At 40.7% G+C, this 18,798-nt stretch overlaps 1 protein-coding gene across 5 annotated transcripts in view; it reads right to left on the reverse strand.

The window, feature by feature from the left end:
* The window catches only part of ANKRD55 (ankyrin repeat domain 55), a 284,495-nt gene that overhangs the window by 25,883 nt on the left and 239,814 nt on the right, over positions 1-18,798 (reverse strand). For all 5 annotated transcript variants that reach the window (XM_045060815.1, XM_019834369.3, XM_019834390.3 and 2 more), the window contains 2 exons: positions 16,622-16,682; positions 4,970-5,098 (listed from right to left, as the gene is read on the reverse strand). In XM_045060815.1, coding sequence (XP_044916750.1) covers positions 4,970-5,098; positions 16,622-16,682 — 190 coding nt within the window. The remainder of the gene's footprint in view (positions 1-4,969; positions 5,099-16,621; positions 16,683-18,798) is intronic.

Consider the following 18,798-nt stretch of genomic DNA (forward strand, 5'->3'; position numbering starts at 1 on the left):
AGTCTAGAAGGAAAGAATCAGGCATCCCATTGCCTACGCCACCAGTCCCAGATGTTTAAGAAAGCACTAGATGTGCAACTTGGAGGGAACAATTCCGGAAGGGAGCTTAATAAAGAAGGTGGCATTTAGTTAGGCCTTCAGGAATAAGAAAGAATATGTAGAAATTCTTCAAGTGGAAGGGATGATGTGGGGAGTGCAAGAAGGATTTCACCAAAAGAAAAGAACGTGATTAAGGTGGAGACAGAATGAATCTCTGGGAGTGGGTAGGGGGTGGGGAGTGGTTGTTCACAACAGTATGTGTTAGCCCAGGGAGTTTGTTCTGCACCAAAAAATGGAACTCTTTGAAGGTTTTTAAGCCAAAGACCAACAGTGACCATAACTGTTTTGGTGGGATAACAGTTGTATTCATACATTCCTTTGGGATTTGTTGAAAGAGCACTTGGTGGCAATGTGAGAACAGAATGGAGAAGAAAAGGGCTGAAAGTAGGAATACAAATACTGAAACTGTTCAGGTGAAAGATGGTAGAAACCTGAGCTAAGGAAGTGATGGCAGGTGTACAAAATTGTCTCTACTTGCTCTTCCAGGCTTACCCTCCAAACTTTTTCCATCCTGCTCTTTACTTTTTAGCCTGTATGAATTGCATCAAATGGACTCCTTTGTTTTCCTGTTGGGTTTGGCCAATGAGTGGCACTGACAGGAGATTGGTGTAGGAGGACAAAGACTGAGGTGTTTATCATTCAGTTCTCTCCCTGCCAGGCCACAGTTTGTTCATTCCATCAAAGGCTACCTGTACTGTCCTGGGACCTCTCCTACAGCTCTAGCTTTTTCTGTCTTAGTAACCGCTCCCTTCCATGCCCTCTTAGGCCCAGATGCCCTAATGGCAACGTATTGTGGTATGAAAATAGCCTCTTCATGACTCTCTACCCGATTTATCCCATACAAATGGGCTGTTTCCTGGTACAACCATGACCTATACAGTGGGGATAGAAAGTAGGTAACAGAGATGTGGGAACGGAGGAGGTAGAATTGAGGAGTCTTGATAATGAAGGGACAGTGAAGGGAGATAAGAAAGGAGGGTTCATGGACCATGCAGAGGCCTTTTGGCTTGGGCTACCAGGAAGATGGGAGTGTGGCAGGAAGGAGAGATCACGGGTTAAGTTTGGACATGACCAGTTTGAAGTGTCTGGGAAATGATGTAGAGAGGCCCAGGAGAGCTAGAAATATGAGTCTAGAGTTCAAGAGAGATGTCAGATGAAACTCACTGAAGGTTTTTAAGCCAAGGACCAACAGGAACCATAACTGTTTTGGTGGGATAACAGTTGTATTCATACATTTCTTTGGGATTTGTAGAAACAGCACTTGGTGGCAATGTGAGAACAGAATGGAGAAAAAAAGGGCTGAAAGTAGAAATACAAATACTGAAACTGGTGAGAATCTTCTGATGGGAATGATAGCTGAAGCGACAGGCTTTCTGAGGAACAGAGTGAGAGAAAGACTGGGAACTGAATTTCTGCCTTGTAGAGGAGAGACACCCATGTGGACCCCTGATAAATCGGTGTCCTCACATGCCCTGAAGGGACTGAGATGCCATCAAGAGAGACTGGATGGGGTCAGGGCTCTGCTCAGTGCTAACCAAGACAGAGGCAAGCAGCAGGGTCTCCTGGGAAGATAGGAGGGGTGAATGAGGGCAGTGGGCCCACAGGAGGGCACCACCAGTTACCAAGAGACCTTAGAGATGGGGCAGAAGCCCAATTCCAGATCACTCATGGACCTAATGTTTCCAATCTTTCCTGCTTTGGTTAATCTGGGTCGAATACAGAGGCTTTATTATTTCAGAGTGCTATAGCTTTAAATGTGGTCTCATGTGGTCCAAGAGAAGAGCAGGAAGTTCAGGGAAAGGAATAAATGACAAAGGGAAATAGACTCATTCATGTGGAAAAACTGTAAATGGAGCACAATGCTGGTCCTGTACTATAAATTAACAAGAAGTCTAAAGCAGGCAAGTGTCATCGTGGTTTCAGCTGACATTTGGAATTACCCTTAGCCTTCTTTGCAGAGTAAAGGCCAGGACGCACCACTTCTGAATTCCACTGCTAACCACAAGGAGACAGAGGGTGCACGGTTTTCCCACAACTGTGATTCTTAACCTTTTGGGGGGTAGTCACTGATCCTCACTGAGGAAGTGAAGAAAGTCATGGATGCCTTCCTCAGAAAAAAGTATGCTAACATATGCTCACACTCACACATAGCATATTTCATACAATTGTAAGGGTTTTAGAAGGAACCTGCCTTGTTAATCTTTTTACACCCAATGCCAGATACACGGTATGTGCTCAAGAAATATATATTAAGCAGTTGAGTCAATAAATGAGTGACACGTTATGCTTATACAAAATCATGGTCAAAAAATGCAAATATCTTATGTAGGAGTAGATAAGGTTTTAGTACCCATTAATATGAATTCATTTATCGTAGTGTTTTTGATGGGGTTTTGGAGTGATGGGGGTCTGGAGCCGACCAGAATTCCTGAGATGTCTTTGGTGCAAAAAAGTTATTAAAGCACAGGGCAGGACCTGTGGGCAGAAAGAGCTGCACTGGGGTTGTGAAGAGTGACTGGTTATATGCTCTGGAGTTGGGGGAGATAAAGTCAAGAGGAAGTTTCTTAAAGGGATTTCCATGTGCTAAAGAACACTCACAGATTACTGAAGCCTTAGCTATTGTCGGGCTAAGGTTGTTTTTCCCTCTAGCAAATCATTATCAATAATAATAGGGAGTTCCTGGAGATTAGGCTACTGATAAGATTGCCTTTCTTCTTGTAATTTACTAAGATATTTGCAAACTGATGGAGACTCAGGTCCTTTGATCTCTATCAGTTCAACCATTTGTTCTCAGTCCTTTCCTTTGTTCTTGGTCAGCCAGCAGTGCCTGAGGAATATCACACATGTTCCACTTGTGGGGGTGGGGGGAGGAGAGAGGGTTTGTGAGGTGTCAGCTTGCCTTATGCTCCCTCATCAGTTTTCAACCCTACCTGCATATTGCAGTCTGCTGGGATGAAGCAAAGCTTTAAAAAATATGGATGCCTGGGCTCTACTCCAGAAAAACTGACTAAAAATCTAAGGATGTGGGGCTTGGGTATCCAATATTGCTTAAAAGCTCTTCAGATGATTTTAAAGTGCAGACAGGACTGCAATCAATGTAGCAGGTTAAAAGCTATATCATCTAGTAGGGAGAAAGAATATGATGATGTGGGTATGATAACTAAGCTGTTGTGGAAGAAATCAGGAACCATAATAAAAATGGTTATCTATTCCAATTACCTAGCACATTACATAGTGCTGTCATATGCACAATCTCATTCATACCCCGAAGATACACTGATAGTTAAACCAAGAAGGTATTGGTGATTTTCCTCAGATCAAAACCATGTCTGTCAATACAAACAGATTTTCTGACTTTTCATTTTGCCAAACTGCCTCTTAGAGGGTGAGAGCAAGGGTTCCCACCCCTGAAGAGTCCAAATTAGAAGATGTGGAGAGGGGGTCTGGGGACCTATAATTTTACAAGCATTGCTGATGATTCCATTGCACGTGCAGGACTAGAGCAGCAACTCTAAATTGGGGGTGGGGTGGAGGAAGTGGGAGCAGAGATGTGAACCCCATCAGAAATCTGTGGGATTAAAACTCAAGTGTGATGAGGATGAATACAGGAAATGCTTGATTTGGATACCACTTTCACATCAGCTGAGCATCAGCACACATGGTTGCCCAACCAGAGGACAGCACCCCGGGGGTCAGGGTGGGAGATTAGATACTGAAAGTATGTAGGTGGATGCTACAGGCAGGTGGGGATGACAAAATAAGTTTTGCTCACTTCACAGTTTTGCCCAGGGCTGGTGCTGGTACAGAGTAACTGAAGCCAGAGTTGGAGGGACAAAACCAGAGCAGTTTCCAAATCACTTCTGTTTGCCTTTTCCCTCAGGCCTGAAAGTGCCAGGTGCCCATCTCTGGTATGCTTGGCATGTGAAACAACTGAATGTAACCGCCATCAAGGCAAGCAGAAACTCCTCTTACAAGGATCCTGGCAGCAGTATGGCAAGAGTGCCTTACTGGGCTGATGAAGATAAACAGTGGAGGTGTCTATGCTTGGGTATCATAAGACAGAGAAGGCTAGCAAGTTTGTTGAAATGATGCATACTACTGCTCTCCTCTGAAGGATGGAGGAAATGACTCTTAGTTGATCATTCCTCTTGCAAATAGAAAGCACGTCACTAAATGTTAGCCATTATCATTCTTTCACCTTAGTCTGACTTTCCCCCTCATTGGGCTATAGATTTCTTGGGCCTATTCTGATTTCTTCAGTCATGTGTACTGATATAGACTGCCTTTTGTGATCATGAGGTAGCATTATAAGGCATGATTTTCATTGCTCAGGACAGAATTCAGGGTCATCTGGAATAACTCTGCTTTGGAGGATTTGGAAGGAAGAAGAGAGTTATGGTTCAAAGACTTTGAAGAGATTTTCCTAGTATATCTTTGAAGGTTTTTCCTGGTGTGCTGTGAGCTACTAAGCAAGCATGTGGATGGAGAGAGCAAGAGAGCAAGGGAGAGAAGTGTTATGTGTCTGTTTACATGTATGTGTGCATGTGTGTGTGTGTGTGTGTGTGTGTGTGTGTGTGTGTGTAACATCCAAAGCAGGCTGTCTTCCTCCTCTGTATCTTGGCATGGTTTCTTCTCCACAAGTGATGCACTCACATCTTCCAAATGGACAGGTTTGCTGTTGCCCCTCTGGATATGAGGGATGGGAGGAGTGCAGAGAATCTTACTTGCTCTAGCACACTAATAACCTCCATATCACTGCAGTGGCTGCACCTTTGATAATTCCATCTTTCAGTTCTGACATACTCAGAGAACTGTTAACATTGCTTCATACCATCTAAACTTTACACAAGTTTGCTGGCCAATTTCTCACCTGGACTGCCCAGTGCAAAGCTGTTTTAAAGTCTTTATCCACAAGAGTAGGGTCTGCTCCTTTCTTCAGCAGCATTTGGGTGTGTTGAGGCCGGTTGTGGAAAGCTGCCCAGTGAAGTGGTGTCATTCCCTATAAAACCACAGTCAGAAAGGGGAGAGGTGAGCAGAGGCTATCAGGAAGGAAAATGGAACTCACATTGTCTCCTCAGGCCAAGAGCCATCACCACATAAGTTGGTTGCTGCCTGTCAGTTCATTCATTCCTTAAGCCATTCAATCAACAGATATTTACTGAGTTTCTGCTTTTTGCCAGGAAAATAAGTGTTGAAGATACTGTAGTGAATTAGATAAAGAAGATCCTTGCCCTCATGGGAATTGCAGTGTGGTAGAGGAAGACAGACAACAAATGCAAATGAGCAAAAGGATTTTCCAGATTGTGCAATGCTATCAAGACTGCAAATGGGGTACTGTGAGAGAGTAATTGTGGAGTTAGTGACTATTCTACATGGGCCTCTATGAGCTAGGCTGGGGAAAACAGAACAGCAAGCACCAAGCCACAGAGGCAACCACTTGTAACTGGGGTCACGCTAACCTGCCATATCCCACCACAAGGAATTTTACTGCAATATCTCCAGTGGCTACAACAGAGACTAGATAAATAGCTGTTGAATAAAAGAAGGAATGGAGTGGGAGAGATATCCATGTGAGATGAGTCTGGAGAGGGAGGCAAGGCTGATCCTGGGAATATGGGTTGGGGATACCAACTCTGAATAAAGCATTCACAGTTTATTCTAAAGTCACTGCAAAGACACTGAAGGGTTTTAAACCAATGTTGACATGATCTGACCTACATTGTTTAGAAGAAACCACTCTGTGGTAGCTTGGATGAACCTATATGGTGAATCCCAACTTCTTTTAGAGTTTAAGGTCACACACTTTAGTCATCATTTAATAATAAAATGAGCTTATGCTTGGAAATGGTAACCAAGAGGAACCAGTATTATTTGGGAGTGTACTGTGAAAAGATGGCCTCTTCTCCTTCCCCACACCTCTCAATTACACAAAATATATCTAAAATGACTCTAGATTAAGATGACTTAAAGGAGATAAAGGGTATGGGCATCTTTAAAGTTCTTTTTATAGTCATCTCTGCAGATAAATAAAGATATGAGTCTAATATTTATTGATCCAAAGACCTTTATGAATTCTTATGTATATTATTTCACTTAATTCTCCAAACAACATTCTGAACTAAGTACTATGGGGAAATCTGCTATGTGTTCACCAAACTCTATTTCCTCTCCCTCCAAGCCACCACACTGGGTACATTCCCCAGCCTTCCAGCAGATGGATATGGCCATAAGACTGAGTCCTGATCATTGCAATGTGGACAAAAGGGGTGGCCTGCATAGAAAACAAAACCCACGTGGTCTTCCATACCTTCTCTCTTTCCTCATTCAACAAATGCAGAGGACAAGGCTAAAGAAGATGCTAGAACCACATTTAATTATGAAGCCCAGGACCCTGACTGTTGAGGGGAAATAAGCCTACCTTGTTGACCAGTATTGGACTATGATTCTAAATAAATAAGCTTTTGTGGCAACTGAGTGGCTCAGTTGGTTAAGCGCCCATCTTCGGCTCAGGTCATGATCTCACATGAGCCCCAGGTAGGGCCTCTCTGCTGTCAGCACAGAGCATGCTTCGTATCCTCTGTTCCCCTCTCTCTCTGCCCGTCCACTCATTCTGTCTTTCTCTCCCTCTCAAAATAAATAAGTAAACTTAAAAAAAAAAGGTAAGATTTTACTGTTTTAGGCCACTGAATTTTTGAGTTAATTGCTATAGCAGTTGACCAACGTTAATAGGTACCACTGTCCTTCTCATTTTATAGAAGAGGAAGCCCAGCTCTAGAGAAGTTCCCAAGTCTGTGAATGAACACGGAACTGAATCTAGGGTTTGAGGTTTGTGGGGAGCTGGGATTAGAATGTTAATCCCCTTGGGGCACCTGGGTGGCTCACTTGGTTGAGCGTCTGACTTCGGCTCAGGTCATAATCTCACAGTTCATGAGTTCGAGCCCCGTGTCGGGCTCTGTTCTGACCGCTCAGAGCCTGGAGCCTGCTTCAGATTCTGTGCCTCCCTCTCTCTGCCCCTTCTCTGCTCATGCTCTGTCTCTCAAAAATGAGTAAAAGTTAAAAAAAATTAAAAAAAAAAAGAATGTTAATCTCCTTGACCAGGTTGAAAATTCTAAATCATTATATTACAGTTTGCTTTCAAGCTATAGGTGACATACAAGTGAGTCTCCCGGTATATTCTTGAGGATATTTTAAGAAATTGGTTCCATACGGAAAAGAATGCTGATACTAAAGCAGTGGAACTTCTTGTTATTATTCTGACAGCTGAATATTTGCTTGGGATTTAGAATAACTCAATGCATTTCAAAAAGCCCTCTTCATTATAAAATTGACCCACTGAAACTAGAAATCTGGACTCAAGGGAATCAGATTATTCTTATGCATGGATTTCCCCTTCCCAGTGCTGATTCTTTTTGCTTCAGAGTCATTGGCTTCATCATGAAGGGCTATCAGTATCTAGCTTTAAAAGACATCAAAAGAAATTTTAAGTCACTCGAGTGTAAACTTCATTAGGGTAGGTCCTTAGCCAATGTCTCAATACCTGGAGCTTAGTACAGTGTCAGGAACAGTGTAGATCATAAGTAGTCAGTAGTTACTTAAAATGGATGTCTTAACGGTCCTTGATTGAATTTTTTGCTTTTGTAATATCTAGCTTTGCTTTTAAAAATTATATACATTTTTCGGGGCGCCTGGGTGGCGCAGTCGGTTAAGCGTCCGACTTCAGCCAGGTCACGATCTCACGGTCCGGGAGTTCGAGCCCCGCGTCAGGCTCTGGGCTGATGGCTCGGAGCCTGGAGCCTGCTTCCGATTCTGTGTCTCCCTCTCTCTCTGCCCCTCCCCCGTTCATGCTCTGTCTCTCTCTGTCCCAAAAATAAATAAATGTTGAAAAAAAAATTAAAAAAAATAAATAAAAATTATATACATTTTTTAAAAGGCAAAACACTTCTCCTTTACAGAAAATGAACTTTTCTGATATGGTCATTGTTACTAACTCTTCGACTGAAACCTGGTAGAATTTTTGATGAGTTCTCCAAAAGGTAGATGGCAATCACTGTGTGTATATGAGAACTCTGTGTGAAATGTGGTTATGAATTAAATTGTGATCATGCACTGCTAATCATTATCTCCTAAACAGAACTGCTAAGCTTCAAGAGTTATTTCCTTAAAACAACACCACCCCCCTGCCAAAAAACCCTTAAAAGCCCAACTTCTGCATGTTTTGGTAGAGTGAATGGGGTGGGGAGGAGCATTACCATTTTTTATATACCTACTTCCTGTCAAGAAATGTATATATATATTACCTCATTGAATATTTATATACATATATAATCCTAAGAGGTAGGTATTTTTAGGCCCATTTTACATTTGAGGAACCCAAAACACCGGTTAAGTAATTTGCCTAAGGCCATGGGCACATGCCATAGTTGGGATTCAAATCCAGGTCTCTCCAACACTGCAGAATAACATTCTTTACACACATCATGCAGGTAGGCTTTCATTTTGGAAATGAGGTCAAATGTTGGAAATTCTTTTCTTTGTGATTTTTAACACCATTCAGGGTCTTCTAATTTTCTGGAATGGTGGTTTTCATTAGAGTACATGTTGCCATCCTATATTATTTGTTTCATTTGGCATTGCCCCTAGGCTCTTACTAAATACACAGCTGGCAAGTATTTATTTTTGTAAGGTATTGAACTATGTATTTTCTCCCACCCCCTTCCCCCACCCTAGAATTTGGTGATCATCTGAATGACTCTAAATCAAGACTTTAATCATTCCATTCCTTCTTGAAATAACAATTACACACACACACACACACACACACACACACACACACACACACACTGTTTATATCACAGTATATAACATTCGATTAAGTCAAGGGAACTTTTCTGTTGCTATTTTTTTTCAACTGGGCTAATGAGAAATAAAAGTAAATCCTCTCATAGTAATAAGAAAACCAAAACTTTCAAAATCAGCTTCAGTGCAGCCACTGGTATTGCACAACATACTTCGTTTAGGAAAGTATACTTTTTTCTTACAACTGCCTCCTTCTCTTTCCTGCAGCTTCTGTTGAGCCAGCAGGCATCAGAGTTGTGTTATGTTAAGACTGGTGGCCATTTAAGGGGTTGACTTCAGTCTCAGAGGTTGGTGTCTGCACTGAGTGGTGACAGGTCATGGTTCAGCTGTAATGCACTTAAAGGCAGAGGCCGTGGCTTATTTGATGTGGTATGCCCATAGCACCAAGCACACAGTAAGTGTTCAAGAAATATCCACAGGAAGAATTAGTGGATTACTGGTTATCAAGGCTCCCTTGGACTCATGGAAAGCATAAAACACCAGGGTCTGTTGAATGCAAGCCAGCCATCTGTGTCCAAACTATGGAGACCTTTTCTACCAGCTGCTTTCTGGAATTTCACTGAGGACTCAATGGGGCCTTGGAAGGATCTAGGAGCTGAACAGCTAGGAGTCACTTGTAGACATGTTGCAACAAATGCCCAGGTGGCCCTGGCGACAGGAGAACCCCACTTTCTTGGAAAACAGAAAGTCTTGGCTCAATGGCTGAAAAGTAACTCATATTCAGTCATGAGCACAGCTCTCCAGAATGCTTTGAAGGGAAATGTTAAGTTTTAGTTGGCTTAGAATCCATTCTGAGACTGCTGATAGGATTGAATGAATGTCCTAACTGTTGGATGGTAGCAGGGTTGCTTTGGAGCAGTGCTGTTATGAAGATGAGTAATTCTGTGCCTTGAGCCTGTTATCACTGAAATTTTATTTAAGGGCTTACAAGTCCTAACAGTGTCTCAGAACTTTTTTTTTTTTTTCCAAAACCACCATAACTTCTGTGTTTTCTGAACCAGAAATCTGATTAAGTGCTCAGGATTGCACCTTTAGACTGACTCTAGCAGACATTGAAAGGCACAGAGAGAGAAATGTGTGATGTGACCTGGTGCTTGCCATATCCCTCATCTTGGTGCCCTGGGGGGGTAAAATTATAGCAAGTGCTGAGGAGTCAGCCAAACAATTCTAGATCCTTCAGGGGATCTAGATCTTCCAAAGGATCTAGAATTTCACAGAAGTCCAGCTTGGCTCGGGGTGACATTTTAAAATTCACGTACTATTAATTTCCCAATCATATATGACTACTCCTCACAAAAGTTGTTTCCTGTAGACAGAAAAATAGGAATAAATGCATCAATCATTCCTACTTTTTGTCTATAGGAGACAACAATAACTTTTGTGTACTTTAAAAGATTAAAAAAAATAGATGGTTGTAAGTACAGGAATGAAAGTCATTTTCTTCAATTTTTATTTTGAAAACATTTTATAATTATAGTTCACAAAGATTAGTAAATTATTTCATTGTCTTTGTTTTAGAGTTTTCTTTTTTTTTTTAAATTTTTAAAGGTTTATTTATTTTTGAGAGAGAGAGCATGAGTCGGGTGGGGGGAGGTGCAGAGAGAGAAGGAGACACAGAATCTGAGGCAGGATTCAGGCTCCAAGCTGTCAGCACAGAGCCCAATGCTGGGCTCAAACTCAAAACTGTGAGATGGTTACCTGAGCCAAAGTCAGACAATTAACCCACTGAGCCACCAAGGTGCCTCTAGAATTTTCTAATCTGGATAAGTAGTGCACATCATAATAGCCACAGATTATAACTGATAACTAAAAATAATTAGATGTTGGGTTTCAGGACAGTAGGAATGGCTACTAGTGATATTCTTCAAAAACAGTCACTTTTTCCCTTTAATAATGACAAAATGTTTCCAACAAAAATACAAAAACCTTCAGGATGGAAGTTTTTATAATTTAAATGAGGCATTAACAGAAGAGAAGCAACATAGATTAATTTAAGTCATGGAAATAAAGAGCAAATTCCAACAAGAGCAAACTTATAAAACAAAGCCTTTAGGGGTGCCTGGGTGGCTCAGTCGGTTGGGCTTCCGACTTCAGCCAAGGTCATGATCTTGTGCTTTGTGGGTTCGAGCCCCATATCGGGCTCTGTGCTGACAGCTCAGAGCCTGGAGCCTGCTTCAGATTCTGTGTCTTCCTCTCTGCCCCTCCCCTGTTTGCACTCTGTCTCTCTGTCTCCAAAATTAAACATTAAAAATTTTTTTCAAAAGCAAAACAAAACAAAGCCTTGAGAACAGAGACCTAAGTTGTTATATTTATTTTTTCAAATAAACAGAGCATCTACATTCTGCACTAAATTGTGACCTATTAGAGCAGGAATCAAGCCTATATGAGACAAGGTAGGTACTTAAATATTTTTGAGTGAATAAAATGACCATTTTCCCATTCTAAGCAGATCACCTTGGGAGGCCTATAATTATTCCACTTGTTGATCAAAATGTTTTTGGGAGATTTTTTTTTTTTTTGGAATTACCACCATAACAGGGGTTCTATCCATGGATAGGAATCAGGCTTAGATCAGAGAAATAAATTACATCTTTACTGGCATTAACTTCAAATTGAAATTCACCATCTTATTTAAATATGAATATAGGCAACAAGCCACAGTACTGTTAACACAATACCTGTGACTTGGCCAAAAATACAAATCACAGATACTTTTGTATTGCATTAGTTAGTGCAGATATCTCAAAATATGTTTTGTATGTATCCCTAGTACAGTAGTTATTGGTCCTACCACTAAATCTTAATAAATGCATTAACAAGCAAGCTTACATATTACCGTTACAAATTTGATCTTTATAATATTTTGGCAACTTTTTCAATATAATTGGTTTCTTTTGTAATCCTCTATATTTTATTTTATATAATTTCAAACATTTTTCTGAGAAGGGATCCATAGGCTTCACCAGCACACCGGCACACATGAACAAGGACTCCTGGCCTAGAGTCTAGAGTACATTTTTTGAAGATCCTAAATGAAATAAAATCTTATTTTTCTGAGAGTAGATTTTGGAAATAATTAAAAGTCACCTGGAGAGTTAAGTGTGGTAAATAAAATTGGTAACCAAGTTGGGTCAACAAAACAAAGAGAAAGGGCCAATAAAATAAAATATGACTTTCCCTTAAAGTGAATAATTCTCTATCTATAATATATACATACATCTATACATAAATATATATTTGGGGTTGGGGCTCTACTATGTACAAGTTACTGAGCTAGATCTAGGAATCCAAAAATAAAAAAGACATGGCCTGCCTTTAGACTCTTACGGGGAAGGGGCAAGTGAGGGTTTGTAAGTAGCAGTGACTCTACTCTTATTTTTATAAGCAGGTCATTTTCAGAATAAAAATTCTAGAGCATTTAAAAAATTTACTTTATTATTTTACCTTTTGCTAACTGTAAAATAAAGTGATTTCTAGAGTCAGGCACTGTTTCGTTTTTGTTTTTGTTTTTGTTTTATTTTGCCATTATAATGCACAGTTTCTGCTTATGATTATGCTTTAGGAAAGCTGTAAGTGAATTTAGGACTAAGAATTATATCCAAAGGTTCACATCTGTTTTTGCAACTTGGATTTATTTTTTCAGAGTATGGTTATAATGGAAGTTTGGATTGTCAGACCCCTCACAAAAATCTACTTAGACCCAAATTTGCATGCAATGTAGGATCAACAACATTGTATCCTAAATACAATGCAAAACAGTCCTTCTCTGGATAAATGCATTTCGGTTCTAACCCAGATGCCATTAGTTCACAGCCCCTTTTAATGGGGTGCTCTTGTCAAAGCTAAAATGAGAGCAAGAGAGGTTAGATTCCAGGAGTTTAGCAACTTGTTAGCCCCCGGTAACTACATTAGACAGCCTCCCTCTATGCAAAGATTCCTCTGAGGTACAAAAAGACAAAGGCACAAAGGACAATCTGGCCCATTTCACCTTTCCTACAGTGTGAAACTCTGCAGTGTGGATAGCTTCTAAATAAGTCACTTTACAATTAAGCTCTGTGGTTAATGAAACATGAAAAACAAATAGATCATTAGCACAGAACAATTAAATGCAAAGTTAGCATAATGTAGTTATGTCTTGTGGGGTTAGGGAGGGCCTTCTTTAAAAAGACATCAAAAGCAAAAGCAGTAATGAACAAGAATGATCACTTTGATTATGTCATATTTTAAAATTTCTGTACTAGAAAAGAAAACTGTTTAGAACAAACAGTTCTAAAATGAGCAACAGACTATGAAAAACTATTTGCAGTCCAACAGCAAAGGATTACTGTTCAGAATAGAAAATAAACTATGAATCCATATAAAAAATGACAAAGTAACCCAACAGATGAATGGACAAAAGATCTAAACAGGCAAGTCACAAAAGAAGTTATAAAAATGACCATTATACCTATGAAATAGTACTCAATCTCATTAGTTATCAGGAAAATGAAAATTAAGACAACAAGAAAACGTGACAAGCACGCTATTAAACTGCAGGTGGAATGATACGTTGACACAGCCATCTTGGAGAAGCACCAGTCATGTGTATTAAAAATAAAAATGTACATCCTAGTGACCAACAATTATTCTCCCAGAGAAATGATTGTGTAAAATACTCAAGGAGGCTTGTACAAGAATACTCTGGAAGAGTGTTTCTTATGGCGAAAAATTGGAGACAGCCTAAATATACATCCATAGGGAAATAGTAAAATAAAAGAAGTATTTTCCTAGTGTGGAACATCATGAAGCCATTAAAAGGAAAGAGACAGATCTATATGTATCAACATGGATAGAGCTCTAAGATATTGTTACACGAAGAAAATAAAGTTGTAGGGGCACCTGGGTGCCCTGTCGGTAGGACTTCAGCTCAGGTCATGATCTCATGGCTCTTCAGTTCAAGCCCTGCATCAGGCTCTGGGCTGACAACTCAGAGCCTGGAGCCTGTTTCTGATTCTGTGTCTCCCTCTCCCTCTGCTCCTACCCCACTCACACTCTGTCTCTCTCTCAAAAATAAATAAACATTAAAAAGAAAGAAAGAAAGAAAATAAAGTTGTAGAACAATATACAGAGTGCGATACTTTTTATGTTACAGTCCACATTTGTGAATATATAGAAGACATTGGGAAAGATTACCTGGAGGCTCAGATGGTAGGGTGGAAGTAATCAAGGACTTCCTATCGTTACTTGTAATATTTAAATTTTTCAAAAGCAAATGTGTTCATATATTACTTATGCAAGTAAAAACTAATAATATAAAAAACTGTTTTAAGTCATTGAGCTCAGATCAGGACAGCCGCTAAGGCGATATTCACTTCCCTGATATAAAGTACTATCATATTTTGTTTTACTTGAACAGTTATAGGAGAGAGGTTTTCTTTCTTCCTCTCTCAGTTCTTTAGTTTCAGTTTATAATCTAAATCATCTCTTAATGAAGTTAAATTTCTACTAATCGATTCTTCAATCTTTAATAATTTGTTGTGATAAGCTTGTTAATCCTACAGTTATTCTTGGAATATAATTTCATTTGGATTCTGTAGAGGTATGCCTTGCTCTTTCCTCTTGTATTAGAAAACCATAATACTTCAGTAGTAGCATTAACTTACCTTTTCCCTCATTTTTTTTTTTTTTGCCTTCCATCTTTTTTCCTTCCTGTTATTTAGCAGATATATGGTATGTGTGCACTTACACTTTGTTATCCCCTCAAACCTAATGGAGACTGATTATGCTTGGAGCTCACTGGCAAAGTGATTTAGGGAGAGGAAGAGTAGGCTACTACTCTTAAAAAGGAGGGAACACTACTTGTTCAGAACACTGAGAAACCAAATGCAGGAAATCTACCAAGGTAATGTTCCTTCCATTTCACAGCTGTCCTTACTTCCTAGTGCTAAAGAGCTTCCAGCCCTTATAAATTTATATGGATTGACCATACTGGCAACAAAACACAGGCAAGCATTAGCAGTTGGCTTACATAGGTTTCAGACATGCTGTGACATGGTCCAAAGAGAAAGCTGCAACACTGGATGTAAGTGTCCTTTATGAGGTCCCTTCTCCCTGCACACAAAAGCCACTGAGTCACAACGCTGGTGTAACAGTGGGAAAAATCTCCTCTGAGAGGTCACTTTGTGTGAGAAGGAACTGGAGGCATTTTAATATTTAGTACACATTATTCAGAAAGTATAACAATTACCAGTGTTAGAAGGAGCTGGGTCTACTTTAACTGTCTCCACCAGGCAGGGGCCTCCCAGGGTGGGGAAGAGTACAGAAATAACACTTTGCTTTCAGCTGTTCTTTCAGGATGTTCTTTCAGCTGAAGGCTGGACAGAGGGGGAGGTCTATAAGAGGAGTTAAACTTTAGGGTATGAATGACTGAATTTCCCTCCTTTTTAAGACGCCCCAGTTTTGGTGAGTGAGGGTAAGAGCTGGAGGTGGGGGAAGTGGTCATCAACTTTCCCAAGCTCTAGATCAGCCGACATAAACTGCACCACTCAAGTTCCCTGCTTTCATACCATAGGCAGAGTGATCAAAGTGTGCTTTCTCATCTCTGGTTCTCATTTTTAAAGCAGAAGTTTAAAACAGTGAAATCCGCTCTTAGGATTTTGCTTTAAACCCCTAAAGACATGGAGGGTAAAAGTGGCGTGTGACCACTGAGTCAGGGTGGTGTCCAAACTCAGAACTAGGCTGTGAAGCAGGGGCTTTCTGGTGTGGTCATTAATGCCAACCCAGCAGGGAAGAAGCCTGTAATCAGAAAGTTCAAGAAAGACAAGGGGCCCAGCCTCTGTTAGGGCACTTCCTCCCACACTGTTGTTGCTGGCCACCTGGCTTCCTTGAAAACACTGTAATTTGGTATTTGGAGGCATATGCACTTTCAATGCTATCAGACTTTCTTAAAGTTATCAGACATTCTTAGTAAAGCACAGCCAAACCAAGCACATATTATATTAAAGAAAAATAAAATGGAAACCAGGTATTTAAATCAGTTTAAAGAAGCTTGTTAAAGAAAACAGGCTGGGTAATGAAAAATCAGTCCTGCTTTTTCAAAGATTTAAGCAGTTAGAATAAGATCCTAAGCTACTCTGGGGCAGCTCTGCCTGGTATCCGATAACACTCCAGCAGGAATTTTGCTTGAGAGTGCTATACTGTCTTCTTGGAAGCCTTATACTGTCTCTGCAACATAAAGGAAACAGCAATTGTGATCACCGGCATTAATAATGTGGCCTCCAGAGCCTGGAATTATCATCTATCTGTCATCTTTCACTCAAAGAGAGAAAACTGGCAGCCACAGCTTGCCATTGAAGTTTCTGGGACTCAAGAAGACAGGAAAGAGCAATATTTATTTCTCAATGTCCAGAGGGAAATTACAAAATTTCAGTGGTATGATAAAAGCTTAAGTACTTAATGCAAGAAATTCTTCCCTAGTAGAAGATACCCATACCCACGGTGGGGATAAATTTCTGCTTGAGGGTTAATAGTAAAGACACAGGCTACCCCCTCAGGGTAGGATCCCCAAAATGTGCTCCATCCCCTCCTTGACCTTTATGATAGGAAGCACTGGTTCAGAAAAGCCCTTCCTGACGTCCTAAAATGCACAATGGCCAACTGTTCCTTGAGATGTTTAAAGAAGGCTCACCTCATTGTCCTGGTGATTAATCTCGCTGAGATTTGACTGTTGCACCAACACTGTTAGGAGCCTGTGAAGAAAAATGGAAGAAGAGGCTCAAAAGAACAGAATGTGTATGAGAACATAACATTATAAGTACAGTCCACCAAAGGCCTCCAAGTGAAGATGAGCCCTTTCTGTTTATCGAGGGGGAAAGATCCATAGAAAAGAAGACAGTGTGATTGGTAATAAGGCGCCTGAGGGGATTCCTCTGTCTCTTCTCGTCCCACTTCCTCTCCATCTTGGTGCTCTGGAGATGGGGGCAGGGACAAAGGGAATGGAGAAAGTGAATCTGTAGGCTCATCTTCTTCACCAGACCTGTGTTCTTATGTGCGCACTTTAAGAACTAAATTCCTCTAGGGGTGCCTGGGTGGCTCAGTCTGCCTTCGGCTCAGGTCATGATCTCACAGTTTGTGGGTTTGAGCCCCGCGTCGGGCCCTGTGCTGACAGGTCGGAGCCTGGAGCCTGCTTCAGATTCTGTGTTTCCCTCTCTCTCTGCCACTCCCCCACTCACACTCAGTCTCTATCTCTCAAAAATGAGTAAACGTTAAAAAAAAAAAAGAACTAAATTCCTCTAGCACTTATTCTTCATTCTTTTACATGAACATATGCAGTGGTTTCAAATTACTTCACCACTTGGTATATGTGTCACACCTTGTAAGTGTATATAGATTATGCTAGGAGACAGCATTTACGACTTTGCTTATTTTTTCGAAAACATGTAAATGTCTAGGCATGAAATGACAGTAATCAGTGTGAAAAAACTATCAGTGATTCTCAAGCTCAAGTTTTTATCTCACTTGGGTCCCACACTTGGTTGACTGAGGTCTACATTGTGGGAGAGAAGCAGTTGATTGTAGTTGGTAGGGACCCAGAATCTGGAGCCAGACCACCTGGGTTCACATCCCAGCCCAGCTACTGGCCAGCTTTATGACTGAAGGCAAGTAAAAACCTCTCTGTGCCTAAGCTTCCTCATCTATAAAATGGGGGTAAAAAAAGTGCCTACCTTACAGCTCAGTGTGAGGCTACAGCACTTATAGCATGACTGGAACACAGCAAGTGTTATTTCTAGAACACTTAACGCTAGAAGTTTTAAACCCTGGCTCAAATCTCAGAATCCCCAGGGGAAATTTTTTAAAACCACAAATACCTGGATTCTGTATTCAGTATTTCTGACTTCGTAGGTCTGGAGAGAAGCTCAGCTTTCACAGTTTAAAAGGGTTGCTCGGGAAATTCTGGCAAACAGGTCTGAAAACCACTGGGACAGGTACTGAATAAATTAACCAATTGATACTCATTGCTGTGAACTGTGTTCCTCCTGCCTGCAAATTCATTCGGTTCTAACCTCCAGTTCCTCAGAACGTGACTATATTTGGACATTGAGCCTTTAAAGAGGTAATTAAGTTAAAATGAAGCCATTAGGCCAGGCCCTAATCCAATCTGACTGATGTTCTCAGAAGAAGAGATTAGGGCCCACCAGCAGCATGGATTGCAGAGGAGAGACCACTTAAAAAGGCAGCAAGTGGCTGGCCATCTGCCAACCAAGGACAGAAGCCTCAGAGGAAACCACCTGCTGCCACCTTGCTTGTGAACTTCTACCCTTCAGAAATTCGAAAAAATAAATTTCTGTTGCTTAAGCCATCCATTATGTGGGTATTTTGTTACAGCAGCCCTAGCAAACTAATACAGTCATGAAGATGATAAAGGATTGTCTATGGGGAGACCATTCAGATAATTCAGACAATTTCTGAAGGAAATTCAGAAACTATTTTTGGAAGAATTACTTGAAAAAAATCAAATGGTTTAGCCTTTTCCCCAGTCAGATTTTCATTGTCTTTTATTTTAGATGACATTTAGTCTTGAGTCTTAAATTGCTACCTACAATCGAATAAAAGAAAGTGGGACTGATCATGTTGCATTAGTGGTAAATGTAACACAGAGAGAGCTTAAATAGGGATGCATTTCTGGTTATTTGCTGTGGAGATGAAATAGCCAGGAAGCCTAAGGTTTAAATCTAGTCTTACCTCTTTTGGGGAGCCAGGATAATGCTGTGATTTAATTCTGCCCTCCCTGCTGCATGACCTCTCTGAGCTTCTGTATCCTCACGTTTATCATCGGGATAATAACAGTGGTGGTGTAAAGACTGA

The sequence above is a fragment of the Felis catus genome, chromosome A1, assembly GCF_018350175.1.
Source record: "Felis catus isolate Fca126 chromosome A1, F.catus_Fca126_mat1.0, whole genome shotgun sequence".
Classification (NCBI taxonomy): domain Eukaryota; kingdom Metazoa; phylum Chordata; class Mammalia; order Carnivora; family Felidae; genus Felis; species Felis catus.